Genomic DNA, 18,559 nt, shown 5'->3' with positions numbered 1-18,559 from the left:
AAAAAAAAAAAAAAAAAAAAAAAAAAAAAAAAAAAAAAAGTGAAAATGCTAGGTGTATTTTGCTCTAAGAATACAATGCGAGGACAAAGTTGGCAGTAAACATGTCAAATAAAAAAAAGGAAAAAAAAAAACAACCATAAATGATCATCTAATTAAGCCCCGTTTTCCAATAAGCATACTCAGGAAGGCAAAGACAGAAAATGGCAGAACCTTCTCAGCTGCCATTTCCAGACCTTTGACATCTGTTACTATGTTCAAAAGCCCACAGCACTCACAGTTTAGTTTTGCTTTTTCACTCCCCATCAGTGTCACCAGTGAACATTAACTTCCAGGATGGCCTGTCTATAGCTGCTTGGTTACAAGAAAGCTAGAGAAACACAGGCAATTCCTTATCCACTGGGCATCACATTAGCACCACAACACGATAAGAAAAAGACATGGGCTGCTCTCTCTCCCTCAAAAAGCCAAAGATACAGAGGAGTAAAAGAAGTGACAGATATGCTCCCCACACAGAAACATTCCAACAGAGATAGTTGTTTACATTCATTTCTCCAGTACAGTGAATTTAGATCATTGCAACACAGAATAATAGAATAACAGAATGGCCTGTGTTGAAAAGGGCCTCAAAGATCATGTACTTTCAACCCCCCTGCTATGTGCAGGGTCGCCAACCAGCAGACCAGGCTGCCCAGAGCCACATCCAGCCTGGCCTTGAATGCCTCCAGGGATGGGGCATCCACAACCTCTTTAAGCAACCTGTTTCAATGCATCACCACCCTGTGTGTGAAAAACTTCCTCCTAATATCTAACCTAAACCTCCCCTGTCTCAATTTAAGACCATTCCCCCTTTTTCTATCACCATCCGCCCTCGTAAACAGCCACTCCCCCTCCTGTTTACATGTTCCTTTCAAGTACTGGAAGGCCACAATGGGGTCTCCCTGCAGCCTTCTCTTCTCCAAGCTAAACAAGCCCAGTTCCCTCAACCTTTCCTCATAGGGGAGTTTCATAAAAATTTAAAATTTAAAAACCTGCAAGGAAAGCCTGAAAATGAGCCAATTGAGCAATCACGTAATTTTTTGATGTTGCTGTAATGCTTTCACTTCCCACTTCTCCATCTCCTCTTTAATTTGCTATTCTTAGTCATGTCATTTGTGAACCCTTACAATGCTGTTAGCTTTCCACAGTCCTAGCATATCTGAATGCACTATGCATGAAATCAAGTATGCATTTTCATAATGGGTGAAAATTTGCAAAGGCAGTACACCAGGCTATATTTTGCTGTAAGTTTTCGAGAACTATTTAAAGAAAACAGCTACTACAAACACCCCAAATTCCTTCAGTTACCAAGAAATACACAATGCTGTTAGGTTTCAAAGTTTTTAAAAACTATTCGAAGAATAAAAATATGAGAGCAAGGGTAAAACCAGTAGTCAGAAAGAAGTCAAAAAAGAAAACTATTTTTGGTAATAAATTTAAGAAGATAGTTTGTTATTAAAATCTATATTAAAATTTTGAGACTTATTAATATATATCAAATAGAGTATAGTTGCGACTTATCTGTTCTTGTTTTTTAAACTCTCAATATTCTCCTACATAGTCTACAGTAAAAAGGAAAAAAAATAATTCCCAAAGCCATGTCTAAGAAGTGAATAAAAAGGCTTTGCGAAAGATACTTACCTGAGTATCACTGATTTTTACAACTGGAATTATAAATATTGATGCTTTATTTAATTCTTATCCCCATACATCTTAAGAGATCAAATTTAAAGCAAAATATGAAAATAAACACAATAAGAAATTAGCTTCTAATACTCTCTTGTTATAGCCAGCACATCAAAAGCTTATTCTCCTGGAAAAGGTTCAAGTTTTTACTGGATACTTTCCAAGAGTCAAGTAATCTACCATCTTCCCCTCACAGACCCTGAAAGCACACAGCCACTATCCAAACAATCTGAACATACACCTCTAACCTGAAGGCATTTCTAAAGTTAACAAATGAATGCCTCAAAAAGATGTATCTATACACATGCACACACTACCCATACCTGCTGGGAAGGATCACCAAAATATCAGAATAAGACAGCTTTATGAAATTCATCAGGTAAAGTGATTTCTTGTTTAAACAAGAGATTTGTTATTATGACAGCATAAATACAAAATGGTAATTGAGATAAAGATTATTGAGATAAAAACAGTGGCTCAAGAATATAAAGTATCAGTGTTTCAAAGACCAGTAAGAAATGGAAGCATTTTGGCATGGACAGCTATAGGTTTTATCTTGTTTTTATCTTTCATGCTTGTTCACACCTCCTGATGTTATCTGCACTGTATTTCTTCTCTTTTCTGGCATACCATTCCAATACAGTTTTTTTGTTTTGTTTTGTTTTTTGTTTGTTTTTCTTTTTATGTTAAGATACGATATGGCAGAACAGCATAGAGAGAGAGTCATGCAATAGCATGGAATGATCCGGGACATACATGCACACCATAAAGAGGCTGTGGTACAGAAATAGGACCTTGAGACCAGTCTTGTAATAGAAGAGAGATCATTTTGCAAATAAGTGCTTCCAGTGAGAAAGGACAGTATTGGAGATTGGTAGGAAGTCTATATGCCGAATACAACTTCCCTGCAGCAAAATTAAGTGCTTCACAAGGACAATGAAAATATGGGATACAGAAAATCCAAGAAAAAGAATTTAAAAACTACAGAATTGAGGGGAAAAAAAGATAAATTAAAAGAACAACAATAAAACAAACAAACAAACTCTAGGCAAATGCCAAAGTTCTTACTCCCTGAGAACCAGTAATTCTAATTAACGAAAGCAAACTCCACTCAGAAAACTATGAGTAGAAGGGAAAAGTCAATAGTCATTAATAATTAGGGAAGCATTTATAGCTCCTACATAAGTAACCAAGAAACTATCAGAATCATATATTTGCAAATTGTCTCAAATACCTTTAAAGTGAAATAAGAAGTCAATTCCAGAACTATTCTGTTGGGATGAAAGGTAATACAGGCATAGAACATTTCCACTTCTAATGATATGTACAGGAACATCTGCTCCTGTTACACATTTCACCAGGTGTCCTTCTTCAGATTTTTTTTCTTCTTCTTTTCACTCAGTGAAACAGCGTAGAGGGCAAAAGTAACAACAACAGGAGATCCACTAAGAAGGCAAACACCTGTGATTAAAGAGGCTAGCGTTTCAGTAAAGAAAACAACTAACTCACTGCAAAGGGACAGGTGCATTTTTCCCCAGAATCTTAGAGTTCAGTAGTTCACTCTTCTGCCTGCAGGACTCCTCTCTCATTTTCAACAGAGAGAAGGCTCTTCAAAATCACTTTCTATTATCATCTCATATAGGGCAAAAATTCTTGTATAAATCATGCCACTTCAGCAATCTTTCTTTTTTTTTCCCCACCCTCTTGCTAGCTTAGGAAAAGAAAATTTACATTAAGAGAAGGCAGAAAGCACCAAGTACAGCTGTGCTCAAGGTCTTATCAGAAGAAATGCTAGCGGCTTCCCATGTGCCACACATCATACAAGTAAGTCAAATTTCAGGACAGTGAGTAGTGATTAAGAGACTCCTTAGTTCTTCCAATGCTACTCTATGTTTTGTCATGGTCACAACACAGGAGTCCACACTGTGTTGAATTCTAGCAAGCTGCCTGTGTTTGGGATAAACACCTGGGTTGCTAGAATTGATCCATTCCTTCCAACCCATTCTATACTTAGAAGATTGCCATTTCTGCTGCAGCCACACTCCTGTGCAGACCACTGCAATGCCTGCTCTTCCCAGTGGTGAGCAGTCTCTTCCCACAGAACAATGTTAGCTGTTAAGACACAAGGATACCATTCTCTCTCTCTCTAAGACTTGAATGAGTGTACTAAAGTTATCTCTTTCTAACCTAGTGCCCAGCAGTCAACTAACCAAGACTTAAAGTGATTTCTTTTGCTCTAGTACAGCTTACCTGTTACAACAGCTTTGATAAAAGGTCTTGACAAGGATCAAACAATCTACATTTAAGTCACAACTCTGAAACTGTAAAAGGACCACTTGATCTATTTGCCTCAGCTTCTCCCAGGTATAAAACAGCTGAAGCAGTACTGCCTCATATCAGAAGCATTACTAGAGGGGATTGATTCAATGCCTGTGATGCATTCACATATTGAAGAAGTTGTTGTGAAAAGTCCAAACATGATGTGGAGAATTGTTTCACTAACAGAAGTAAAACATTTTGAAATATCAGAAACTTAAAAACCTCTTAAATTCCATCTTTCAAGACTGATTTTACATCTGGAAATGAAGTATTTTAGTCTGCATCCTGATAACTAAAGTTCTTGCTCTAGATAGTATGATTGAAGACACATAAGAAACTACTCACATCTAAGGAAAGCAAATGTTTAACTGATCCACTGTCTGGACACCTAATCCTCATTCATTGTGTAGGTAGTATCTGAAAACTTTAGAAGAAGTTTAAATGATAAACACATAGGCCTGCTTGTAGATGACTGCAGAACACCGTGGTTTGAAAACAGGACACGGTAACATCAGCCTTCAGGCTACGTAGTACAGTAGGGATGTATGGGCTGCATTTCCACTGAGTATGTAAGCATTGTTAATTTCTCATTTGAGCATTTTTTCGGAAATCCTTGCCTTCACATTATGCACTATGTTCTCACTTTATATACTATTTATCTTCCAAAGCAGAATTATTATGCCACCACTGAAGTATTACATAGCAAACAATGTACCAAAAGTCTGACAGAGTGTGCCAAATTCGTATTAGGTTGGAGATGGAGGCAGCTTCCATGCACTGCTGTACAGACCAGTATGGCAACACTGTTTCCTCCTCTTTATTTCCTATTCATGAAGGAAGTAATAATAATAATAAAAAAAAATACTGCACATATTTGTGCTGTAAAGTATGAAGAAAATTCTTCATAGGACTCCTCATAGCCATACTGATTAATCTTAATTAAAAAAAAAGATACAGTGGTCAATTAGCATTGGTGCCAGTGTTTGGAAAAACACGAGGCAGAAGTCAGCTGCCCTGCCAGATCAGATACAGTATGTGAGCTGTAGTACTTTTGTCATATGCACTTACTTTAGCATAACAAGAAGGGCCTCTGGCATCAGCATATTGGCAGTGGGATGTAATAAATGGTCTGCACTTCGCCCTGCAACATGTTACTGACTGCTCCTACAGTGATAGACCAATATAAATTCAGTAGCTACAACAGCTTGTGTAAAGAAGAACACAGTGGCAGCCCATTCCAAATGTAGCAACAGCATTTAAAATCCACCCTTGGAGAGGTTTTTCAATAAATATGAAAGCTGGAACTGCGTGCATTCTAATTATTTCTCTCAAAATTCCCTAAAAAGACCTTTTGTACTTCATTTTCACCCTTTTAAAATTAGGATAATGCTGCATACGGTAAAGATTAATTGAAATCAGTCCTCACCTGCAATACTCTCTCTGAAGATAGCACTTGGTAATGGGTGGAGAAAAAGTAAAAAAACACCACAAAAAACCACCTCTTCCCTCCTGATCCTCAAAAAAAGCAGCACCTTTGACCTAGATGTACTTCAAACAAATCATTCAAAACAAAAAAATATTCACCTAAAAGCATTCTACATCCACAATTTCCTCTTCTACAGTTCTATTTCAGAGATTAGGCAGTGTCAAAAAAATTACACACCACACTTCACACGTTCTTAGTTTACAAAAAGCAAACAAGAGTCATTAAATAGGGAGGAATGAATTTCAGTATTCCTTTAGATAGGCAAATGAAGCACATATCCATTAAGTCAATCTTGTCTGCCACCTTCCCACTATAACAATCTGTGTACAATATGCAGCAGGTGGCCACTTGGTTTTACAGTATGTAAGCTTCAACCACTGCTTAATGCCAGCACAGCCCTTGAACAAACAATACAGAAAGGACCTGAAGAACCTAAGAGGGGTGACTTGTGCCAGTGCTACAACACATACATTTCCCCACCCTTTGCCAAGCAGGAACAATTCTACCGTACAAACTGGACCATTAAACATTTTTAGTTTACAGGAGAAAAGCTTCTCTGTACCACCCTGTGGTAAAAAGTCTGCCTGCAACTGGGCATTGTGTAGGAGAGCATCCCTGCTCCTGTTAAACTTCAAGGCAAGGCGTTGGCCCTCCTCCACCATCTCACAGTTAGCAATGTCAGCCTAGGCTAGCTCCCCTCAATCAAAAGAACCCCAGAAGTCCCTCTGCTCTCTACTTCACTGCACAAGCACATGCGAAAGGCAGAAATAACCTACCATGCATGAGTTGAAAATGCTTCTGCAATGCTACAAGCACCTTGATACCTAACAGCAGACCACTGCACCACTGGTGCCCTGGGAGCAACAGCACACAATCACACTAGGTTTGTATTACAACTTGTATGCAATTATCTGCACCACAACACTTTCAAAACTTTGCATGCCTGGAGAATAGCATACGGTGTATTTAAACAGACATTGTTCTCCACATCTGTAGAAACACAATTTGCTCAAAAAAAAAACCAAAAAAACCAACAAACAACCAAACAAATTACACACATTCTGAGATGGGGCAAACTAGCACTTCAACTTTAAACACAAGACAGAGCTTTTGATTGGTGGGGTATTAAAAAAGGAGCTTAATAGCTTCACAGTTATATGCCACAATATAGAAGCATCCTTTCTTCCAAGAGCTGCCATTTGCTTACATTTAAGATAGTAAAAGTGACATAATAAAACAAAATGCTTAAGAATTAAACCAAAGCCTTTTTCTTCCCCTTTTTCTCAGATGTATAGAATGGTAAAGACAAAATCATTTAAATCATTTCCTTAGTAATACAAGTAATATTTAAATAGATTTAATAGTGCTGCTCCAAACCAATGAATTATGAGTTTAAAACCTATTAAAATGTAATGTTTTTTTCCTGAGCTGAGGGGAGAGAGATTTAAATCCACTGAATTTTAATATTTCAGCTTGAGCTGCAGGAGGTAGAGAAAGTCCAAATGAACTATTCCATCAGCACCATTCAAGCATGAACATTTTAATCAGTTTTACTTCCTTGGAGTTCTCTAACACAGTTTACGCTGTCATTCTGAAAGCACTTAACACAGAGAGTGTGAAAAACCACCAAGGCTTGTTATTGCCTTTACAATTGATGGCAAATAATTTCGCAGACTTCCTATCATTAAAATGTCACTACTAAAAATTGAGGTTCAGCATTTCTTGTGCTAAACTGCATTTTCTTTGAACACCATCACATACCTGTTCTTAAGTTTCTGGTGCATTTATCTCTCTTGTGATAAACATACACATAAGCAGCCTCCATTTCTTTCTTAGTACCCAAACACAGTTGAAAGCCAACTATTTTAAAACCAACTATTTTAAAACAGAAAAACATACTCTGGTAAAATTCTTATACAAGTTAATTCCATGGTTCCCTTCAACCGCATTCACACAGCAAGTTCCTATTATATAGTACAGTGGATTAAAAAAAAAAAACAAAAACATTTTAAGACATTATGACTCAGAATAATAATACAGTAAATGAAAACATCATTCCTAATTAGATCTTACTGCTGATTTAAGGCTACAATTTGTGCACTGTTCAAAGAGTGTGATCTTGCAGTTTCCAATTTAAAAGCACGGCAGCTATGACACTTGAGAAGACCAACTGGGTGCACCGTATTGCTCACACCTTTGCACCCAACCTGGAAAGGAACAGCTGAGTGTGCGCTACAACTCCTCCAAGCAAAAATTCTATTCCATGCTGCCCATGGCAAATATCAGATGCAGATTTACAATCCTCTTGCAGCATGCTTATGACACATAGTTTTGGGTTAGTTTTTCTCATTGTATCTCTCAAAAAGAAGATGGATTATATTTAACTTGTTTCAGTCCGTCAACAGCTTTAAACTGAACATGACCTGTGAAAGAAGTCATTATAACTGTGTTTCATTCCATTAAACACAACGAGTTTATTGTCAGGAGAACAAGCAATCTCTCCGGGTTCCAGGCTCACTTCAGTATTTTGCATTTAAACTGCACGGATCAGTGATTTGGTTCATTTACCAATGAAGATAGAATAATATTGCAAAGTTAAAAAGGTGCTTCATCAGATTCCATTAAATCAGAGAACATTCATATAAAAATATGTATGTAAAATACAAAGAGAGACATGATTTGTGTACATTCAATTCTGTTCTTGTGCCAAACTCTATTCCAGCAAAATCCATTTTAAACTCCGGCTGTTGCTCCTCCACTCAAACGAGAGTAGTTCTGAGTCAAGGGAACACACAGGCCCCAAACACAAAGGATTTTTTACAACATTTATATTTCAAAAACTCATGATATTGCTTATGTTTTCTTCCACTATACATCTCAATGGGAAATTAAAAGAAGTTTATTTAGAGAGGTTTTAAAGAGCAAGCAAACATTAGAAGCTTTTAAAATATCACAGTGTTAAAAGAACATGAACTCTGTCAGACTTATCCAAGAACAAAAGAATATAATTCAACATAATTAGAGCCATGATATCTAATTATGTTTTTTTTTTTCTTTTATCAGTACTCACAAAATATGACAAGACTCTTTTAGTCCCACGCTACGTTTTCAGACTCTAAATCTATCGAAGTTCAGATGTAAAATTATTACAGGTGTTCACAGAACTAGAACTTAAGATCTTCTGATAACCTGCTATTCTATTTATTCAGCTTTATTTTTTTTTAATGAATTTCCTTAAAACTGAATTCGATTACTTCCCCTTAACTGTGCAGAACATGGCATTTTAGTCAGCACTGCTCCCATTTCTCTAAAAATGAAGAGAGATGCTACGCAGCATTTCCTAAATCAACATAAAACAAGAGTGGAAAAAGGAAGTACTGAAAGCTAAAATCACCCTTCTGAGGGAGATGAAAGCTATCCTATTTTAATGCACAGAAACAAACTTCAGACATTATAAAAATTTCCAGCGATGGAATCTCAATTGTCTTGAAAAGATAAATTCAGACAGCAAAATACAAAATTTTCTTCCGTCTGGTGGGAGCAAACCAAGAGAAGTAACTGCGAGGCTCCCAGACAAGCATCCAATCTTTTTATATCTATTCTGAGTAGTTTAGCGATTCATGAAAACAGGATAAACTTAAATAACAAGTGCAATAGGCTCTACATCAATAAACTTTTCTCATCCCTAAGATGCAAATTACTTTTCACAGTCTCCCTAATGCAAAACTGAATGACAAAAATGTACACAAACAGACTGCGAAGTATTCATGTGCATGCGTATGTGTACACACACGCACACAGACAAAATGGTATGTGCACACACAGCAACACTACACACACGCACAGCAGACACACAAAAACTTCTACAACAAAGAAACCAACCTTTAGCTGCTTACTTTATGCAAAGAATGTTAATAGAAGGCAATATTTTTGGTTAGGTAATGAAAACTAATTGGCAAATTATTCATCTCCCACTTTCCCCACTGGAGCGTAAAAGACGTACAACAAATGTTATTCATGATTCTACACGACTCGCTCTGATTCACCTCCTTCTTTCTAACGGGCACTTCAGAGGAAATAAAGGTTACTCTTTTCCATTTATATCTTCTAATTGACTACCAGTGTTTTCTCGTGGTCAGATGGATACAAAACAGAGTTAGAAACAGACTATTAAAAACAAGCTACAATCAGACCACTGCTCTACACTACTGTCAGCAATGATCAGAGAGTCCTGATTTCCTTGTTAAAAGACAGAGGCATAATTGAAGCAATATCTTCACTTCAGATTGATTATTCTGCGACCCTTATCCACATCTTCACTCAGCAATTTGAATTTTAATGAAAGTAAATGGAATAATTAGCATTTCAAAGTGTGTTTGATACACTGAAAAAAAAAAAAAAAAAAAAAAAAGGAAAAGACTTTTATGTATAATCTATACACAAAAGAAAAAGCATTTGGGAGGGGGCAGAATATGGGAAGTACAGTTGTAGCGTCTTCATTAGAATAACTTAAACAACTGCTTGCACCAGCTGCATAATTATACACATGAATAATGTGCTATTAAGCTATGACTCCTCACCTTTATTTTATGTAGTGGGAACAGCCATAGCTTTTGTTACTATGCTTTTCCTACCAGTTATAAAATGTAAACACTGTGGCTGCCCACACCCATAAAGCTTGCAGGGGTTCCACACTGAGCCCATACCACCAGTAGTAAAGCTTTTACAAGAGAGGCTGCACACACACATATGTTCGGACCAGGGAAGGGATATTTTGCTGTATGTTGTTTCCAAGATTTTTTTGTTATAAAAGTAACCAAATTATTTTGCAAAGTAAATATGAATGTGTGGTGAATATTCTCATGTGCTTTTCTGCACGGTAGTCTGAGAAGCAGCAAAGGGAACAATTCCTCATTGAGGCTTAGTGTGCCGTACAAAAGCTGTTAGCATGGTGCAGAAGCAGACTAGCAGGCAGTATACAAAGGAAGCAACGTGACTTAAAAGAAAACAATCCGTCTTCAAAGAAAATAATCTGATTTAAAAGAAAAATATCCGTCCAACTTCAGGGAATGGATACAACACAGGCATTAACCTATTTGTTTACTCTACACACTACAAACAACATTTTCAGGCAGTAGCCAGCTTTTATCAAGATCAAGCTACTGACCTTCTCCACTGCCCCCAACTTTAACCAATTGATGGGAATGGAAGGAAAAGGAAGGGAAGGGGAGAGGAAGGGAGGGAAGGGAAGGAAAGGGAAAAGAAGCTTTTTATAAATGCTATTAGAGCTGAAATGGAAAGACCACATACCCCAATGATTGCGTTCAGTTCTGCCATGGTCACTTGCTTGGCACGCTCCACAGCCTGCACCACTTGTTGCTGGTGCTACAAATGAAGATCAGAAACAGAATAAAATTATTTGTTTTCTAAATTATTATGCGTTTTTTTTGTTGTTGTTGTTGTTTTTTCCTTTTTCCTTTTTTACTTTTCAATCACACATTTGAAATGATTGTTCTCTAACAGTCAAACTCTGTGTATAAAATGCCATTACTTTCCTGGAATACCCTTGCACCGAAAAGACCAATTTTACAACCCATTTGAGGACCCTGCCTTCCTTCTGTTCATCAATGCACTCCCAAACTTACACGTCACCTTTAAAAGCAAATCACTTTCCTTACAGTCAGAGAAACTTCTTTATTAAAAAAAAAAAAAAAAAAAAAAAAAAAAAGCATACTGAAAATGAAAGGTATGTATTTTCAACAACCACATAGCGCCCACATCACTGAAGGATATACAGATTCTCCTCCTTGGTATATTTCAAAGCAACTCAACCATAAGAATGAAATTTAAAATGCCATTCACAATTCTGTCAAACATGTGAAAGAGAACTAATTATTTCAATCCCCAACACGTAAATTTTAATAGGTTTAAAAAGTCCATCAAAAACACATGGTCTAATTAACAACACAGTTTACAAGCTTCAGTGGTTATATTATCTCAGTTTGAGTGATACTGTATTCCTGAAGTAAATTCAAAATTGCTGTACACTGAAAAGTGATTGGTATTTATTTGAAAACACTGGCTACAAATAAAGTCAAATCCTAATCCTGCAGCCAGACCTGTGCCAGTTTGAAGCTCCACCATTGGCAAATTCATTTGCACATGCAGCCCTGTAGGGTTGAAATTACAATAAGAAACTGGTGCAAGGGGTGGGGAGGGTCCAGGTAGAGATGCAAGCAATTGTATGCTCAGTACTGGGAATGAATCACCCTTGATTTACAGCCACAGATTGATTATAGCAAACTCCACTCAGAGGAGGAAGGGCGCTGTTGCACCTAGGTTTGACATCCTCAGATGTGCCAGCTCCTGGTGCTCCCCACCCAGCTAACTTCTTTACAAAATGGGGACAGAGTCTACCATGCAGAAACAAAAAGGGCCTTGTCACTTACAAATTCCCTCTCCTAAAAGTTCCTGGGATGAGGAAAAGCAAGCCTAAAAATCCACACTTAACCATGAGAAATGCTAACCTGAAGCACAGAAAATAACGAAGGAGGTAATTTAGAAACATTCCTGGGAAGGAAGAAAATGGTTTTAAGGTTTGTTTGTTTTTAAGCAAAGAATAATTAAATGAAGGAAATGCCAGGAGAACAAATAACATACTACGGCAAACATAACCACAGCAGTCCAATTTAGGGTTTTCTAAAGGTACAGTGCTAACATAAACCAAACCTGTCAGTTAAGAGCAGCAAACGTAAAGAACAAAAAACAGGGCTGAATATGAGCAAATGTGTTCTTGGCATTGGGAAAAAAGACTGCAATGAGTGGTGTATCGCCATCACGGATAACCATTAAAAAGAAAACTGCAATTCTCAAGCCTCAAGTTCCTGATGATGCATTATCATCTCCAGATCATCACGTGGTAAGGACATATCAAGTAGCTGAACGATCAGTGATATGTGGTTTTGTAAGACAAGAAGTGACCAAAAAAATTACCCCACCATATTCAAGCGGAGGTCAATTCCACCCCAAAAGGATCACAGAATTTTTGATCACATTACAGTCATCATTGGTTTCCTGTCATTTCCTAGGTAATACCTTTTTTTCCATGAAAATAAAGACAGGAATCCAGCCCTATGTATGAGCATTCTTCTTTACAATCGTAATACCCATCTAATTAAATTCCATCCCCAGGACCACAGAGACAAAAAGAAACATCTTCCAAGGAACTTGCAAAATTCTGGCCCGAAAATCTCAACAGTGTTACAGAAATGCTTGAAATTTTTGTCTAGGCTTTGGAAAAATAAGTTGACTCTACAATAGTTCAAATGGCTCTGTTCCATTTACAGCACACACACATGCAATGGATCTGAAGAGTATTTGGGAAAACACTGTTTCATTCCAGGTAAGAAGAAGTGAATGTGGAAGGATCAAGCACCAAAATCGCTCTTTAAGATTTCTGCTGAAAAACAATGCAAGACAGAAATTCCCTAACCAATAACACAGAGCATCTTTCATTGATTCTAATAGGCTTGGGATCAAGCCTTCATAAAGAGAAAACCCATCGGCCTTGTAAAGCTGCACCTAAATTAGGTATGGTAGAAACAATTAAAAATCTCTGTTGCCAGCTGTTTTAACACTGATTTAATCTTCAGTGCCATGGTATGCACAACACAGAAAATAGATGGTCTGTAATTAGCCTTTCCATCACTTTTACCTCAGCAGAGCAATCTAGCCACTTCCAACTCCCTTCCATATCCCTGAGACCCTGCTGGAGGTACTGCCCCACGTGACCCATAAGCTACTTTGAATCACAGATGCAAACAACACACATCAATGCATCACAGCAAGAAAAATTAGAGTGGCCTCCACATCAACTCACACCTTCTTGGCATGGGGATTCCTTACTCATCAAATCCTTTGTGTGTGAGGGAATTACGGGTTTCACATCACTGATCACAGACTGGATGCCTCTTAATTTGGCAGAGCATACAAAGAGGCACACGATAGTGGTCCATGTATGCAACGTGGACCAAATGCAACATGATGGGCAGGCACCACCACAGAGGGCAGGGCAGCTGCCAGACCAGACCACTGCTGGAGTCCAGCACTGTGCTTGGGTGCACACCCTGCACGTGCTCCAGCAACCAGTGGCATCACATTAGCACCAAGCACTAGACTACCCATCAGATGGTCATGAAAGACTTACAACTAAATTTAAAAAATACCCCCAAATAAAATACTTTTACTTTTTTGTCAACTACATGAAGAAAGAGTGTTGCAGCTTTCACAAATTCTAATGCTAGCCTATCTTCTTGCATGCAATTAAATGACAAGACCACTACTTTCAGCTATGACAAAGCAGGAATTTGCATACCAGACCAGAGCAATGAACTTGGTGCCCTGCCTCGCCTGTCATGCAGACTAGTATCATTTCTCCTTTTTAACTTCTCTGTCTCCGCTCTTCATCCCTTTCTGTTTTCTGCAGGGAATGGTGTCTGCAGTTGCCTTACGCTGGAAAATCTTCTCCTTTTGGTTTCATGATGGGTAGCAACAACAGAGACCACAAGAAGGATGTAGGCGTTTTTGCAATCACATTGTCTTACCACACTGTCACTTAGCCCTGATTCCTGTGCATGCATTGCAGCATGGTGGAAAATATCTGTGTTTCTTTTTGTTGTTGTTTGGTTGTTGTGTTTGTTTATTTGTTTTTTTAAAATACTGGAGCACCATGCTGCTTCCAACAACAGGGGAGCCATGCTGATGGCAGTCAAGCGGTGAAATTCCCCTACACACATGCACAGAAGTTGGTGTTAGAAATGTCTAATTCCAGCCTTCCTCCAGCACCATTTATAAAACTCAATGCAAAAATCACAGATAATTTACTTTGCAGAAGCAAGTAAATTTTGCTATGTTTTATTTATAATATTTTGTTGTTGCATTATCTGTCTAGAGGGAGAACAGACCAGGTCTTCCTTAGGAAATAAAGCAGTGTTATTCTGAGAAGCCTGATCTAGAGACAGCATAATGAGATGATGCAGTACTGAAAACACCAGTGAGCAAAAACACATTTACAGTGGAGTATAGCACATGCTTAGAAAACTAAGAAGGATCGGCAGGGTCACTGAATCCAGACATTGCAACTCATACGAGATCTAATAACCACTTCATAAGATTCTAAGAAAACTACTAGCAATATATGCATAAATTGCTAATAAGATGTATTCCACGGTAGAAGGATTACAGATATGTGATAGCTTCCTTATACTTTCTATTTCAGCTCGTCTTGGGCAAGTCTAAGATGGAGGAAAATGCTTTTTTCTTCTCAGTCTCTCAAATCTCAGACCAATGGTTATTACCTTTTGAATAACATTCAGAGACCCTTGCTCTGCTTCTATATAATGCACTTAATGTTCTTCATCCAAACTTACTAAGCTTAAGAAGCTCCTTTATAAGATATCAATATAGAGAAGAGTGAGCATATGTCTATCCTGCAAGAGGAAAACCATCCACTAATAGTAAAGTGCTTGAGAGGAAAGGACCGCATTCGGGAACATATGCAGTATTTTCTAATGATTGTTTCTTTGCACATATGGATGAGTGGCATCCCACTGCTCTCCTAAGTCAATGTGACCACCTTGTTTTGCATGGAAACTGAAAGCTACTAAAGAGCAGGCCTTCTATCTTGTAATCAGCCTGTTCACTGGAACGGACCCTAAATCTTCAGAAACTTTTCTGATAGCTTTCTCCAGCCTAAACAATGCTTGAAGTGCAAATCAGACAACTTATGTATGTATGTGTGTATAAACACAAAAACAGTTGATATTTACCCAAAATTAGGTAACCATGATCCAAGAGCAACTCAGTCACACCAAAAAAAAAAAAAAAAGCCACAATCCAGCATATGTCATTTGGCACTCAGGATACACAGGCCAGGTAGACAGCAACAGCCACAGGCTGCACTGAGACACACATACACACCATGTTGACAAGACAGGAACCAGATTCAACCTGAAACCAACATGTCTGAAGAAATGTCACACTGTGCTGCAGCTGGTATGCCCAATTGAGAAGCAGCATAAATTAGCAGAGGAGCAATCTACAGCTTTATACCCAAAATGAATAGACTCTCACCAGCTAGATCATAAGAGGATGCGAACATCAAACTATCTACACCAGCTGCACACTATCAAAACTACATTAACTGAGTGCTAACAAGCTCCAAGCATTTACCTATAGCCTGTGGGCACCTCTTTCCCCATATTTAATAGAAGGTACCTTGAGCACACCAGTATCTCACAACATCACACAGAGGTGGAAAATGACTATTGCAACACAGGAAGTCTGCAACAGCAGCACAAATTGAACACTGATCACCCCTGAGGTTCATCTCAAGCTTTGACCACAAAGTCACTCTTTTTTATTGAAAAGGGGAAGTTTGTATTTCTTAATGCTGTTTTTTAGTTTTCTCAAGCTGAAGTCAACATAAAAACAAGACAGTATTTGACTGCATATATAGGAAGTTTAAAAACTTTATTTTTGATGCACAGTTAGGTAATCTAAAGCACTGTAAATCTGACTGAACTCTTGCGTCTGAAAAAATTCTTGAATATTTTACTGGTATGCTCCTTGAAACAAAGCAGGCAGTAGTACACAGAAGGGTGACATATTGTAATTGCATTCATTTCAAGAGATCTCTAGTGATTTTGGACACAATTTCTTGCTTCTAAGTGAGTTATCGCAACTCATTGATTCCCTACAAAGTTAACAAGCAGTAAGACAAGTTAACCTGGTGCCATTATGAGGCAATAATGTTGCCATCAGTGCATGTAACCACCGCATTTTGTTCATTTTTCCCTCAGGCACAATAGGAAGGAGTCTGATCACATTTTTCAGGCACTGTTCCACAATTATACTGTATGCAAACTGCATAAACAGCAAAAGCATACTGCAATTCAGTTCTCTATTAATCTAGATGATGAAATAAAGAGGGTTCCATTAAGACACTTAGTTTTTAAATACACAAATTAGATGGAAACTAAGACTAGCAGAATGCTTGAAACTAAAGACCAGTTCTCTTTTGCCTCATTAGCACACGCCAATACAACCTGATTGTAAAATGTTACTGTATAATAGATGTCAAAGAATCACTAAGATTTGCTTAACTCTAATATGAAAAGTATCACCTTCAGCAGCACTATCAAGATATATGAAAAGTCTTTTTGTGCTTCTGTATTCAATTATTCTAGTCCCTTTTCCATCTTATTAGATAAACTAGAAAATACACTTGCCTCCAAGTAATACAAATGTGTACAGCAGCTTTTTAGAAGTGATCCCTTTTGTCTATGTCACCACATACAAAAATGCCTTATTTGTGAACTTATTTTGACCTTTCAATTTCCTGTATAGCCCAAAGAGCTTCAATATCACAGAGTATACACAGAGAAGAAGCTGTAAGACTTGGTAAACGAGACTCATGCAAATAGCTGAAGGAAAGTTTGTGGGCCATGGTTTTGAAAAGCAGCGGCTCGATAGGGCAGAAACCACAGGCCTATAACTTCTTAAAGCTCTGACCTAAAACCTAAAAAAGTAAACAGCAGTCACAAAGCACAATGACACTGCTGTGTTTAAGCCCTCATAAGGTCATACTGTACCCATGACAGAAGTGGAATGGAACAATGTAATTTTTTAAGTTTACAATCTCAGCCATCTGTATTCTATCTACGTAGTTCCTACAGCAAGCATGTCAATGAGAAGATGTTGGAATATAGTTAAGTTCAAAGTTGTTTTGAAGTGATATCCTCCATGCTTAGCTTGAAGTCCAGAATGCTGTCAAACACTGATCAAGCCCCTTGGCTCATGGTTCAAAAGTTACTGCAAGTGAGCACCACAAGGGAGATCAGCCTTGACTGAAGAGATGTAAGAAATAAGATGCAGAGCGATCACAGTGCCTCCTCTCTTTCTTATCCATGCACTTTAATTGTGCTAATTCCAGCTTTCAGGAGAAGGACTCCTGGTTGATGCAGCTGCAGGCACTGGAGAGCAAATGAAAAACAGGGCAGAGTCTGAGCTCACCTAAGCAGGATGCCACTAATACTAAATCTCAAAAACTTAAGTGTATTTTCTTCTTTTAAATCCATGTGAGCACACAGCGGCAATGCAGGCTAGCACTTCCAAAATCAAAGCTGAGGGCCAAAATCCATCAGTCACTGTGAATCAAACATGTCTCTCTTCAGATGTACTTTAAGCTCTCTTTCTTCATGGCAAGAACCATGCCTGTTCCAGGAAGAACAGCCTGGGATCTGGAAGCAGAGCAAGCAGAGCGGCACGACCTGCTATTACATACTGTAATAACGTTCTGCTCAAGAATTCTTCTGAAAATAGCAGTTCCAGTAGGAGTATTCTGGTACAAAGTTTCTAAACACTGTACTGCATACTCTGGAAAAGATGTCTCTGTCATAGAAATGCTGATCCTGTGCCTTTGCCAAGATCACAGCTTTGCCTGCCAAGAACTCAATCCTGCCTTTGTTTCAAAATCGTGACATTTCTGTGCTCACTTTAGCATGAGTATGAATCAGCTTTACACCTCATTTTTATATGCTGTGTTATTCATGTCTGCCTGCCTACCTCGCTTCCCCAGCTTTCTCTAAGAAACAGGTTTCATACGCTGGAGGTTGAAGGGGAGATGAGTGGTGAGGCAATGGAGGATCTGCCTAGGAGGGAGCCTATGGTGAGTTGGTAACCACACCTTGAGACTGCCTCTGTCAGGAAAGAAAGAAAGGTGACCGTGGAGGGTGGCTCCCTTCTCAGAGGAACAGAGGGTCCCATATGCACACCAGACCCAAGCCATCAGTAAGTGTGCTGCCTTCCTGGGGCCTGGGTCAGGGACATAATCAGGAAACTCCTAAAGCTGGTTAGGTCCACTGATAACTTTCCATTACTCATAGTTCAGGTGGGCAGTTACGAAATTGCTCAGAGAAGCCTATGAACTATGAAAAAAGATTTCAGGGGTTTAGGACGTTTAGTCCAAGGAGC

The 18,559-nt window shown here is 38.3% G+C and overlaps 1 protein-coding gene across 2 annotated transcripts in view; it reads right to left on the bottom strand.

Moving 5' to 3' along the window:
- The window catches only part of TLE4 (TLE family member 4, transcriptional corepressor), a 99,056-nt gene that overhangs the window by 46,051 nt on the left and 34,446 nt on the right, over positions 1 to 18,559 (bottom strand). For both annotated transcript variants that reach the window (XM_042826788.1, XM_042826789.1), the window contains exon 6: positions 10,838 to 10,912. In XM_042826788.1, the coding sequence (XP_042682722.1) occupies positions 10,838 to 10,912 (75 nt within the window). The remainder of the gene's footprint in view (positions 1 to 10,837; positions 10,913 to 18,559) is intronic.

Source organism: Centrocercus urophasianus, unplaced genomic scaffold (genome assembly GCF_019232065.1).
Source record: "Centrocercus urophasianus isolate 14NV4802_14NV808 unplaced genomic scaffold, USGS_Curo_1.0 seq_27, whole genome shotgun sequence".
Taxonomy (NCBI): Eukaryota; Metazoa; Chordata; class Aves; order Galliformes; family Phasianidae; genus Centrocercus; species Centrocercus urophasianus.
The sequence above is the reverse complement of the archived record's forward strand: the minus strand, read 5'-3'. Positions and strand labels throughout refer to the sequence as shown.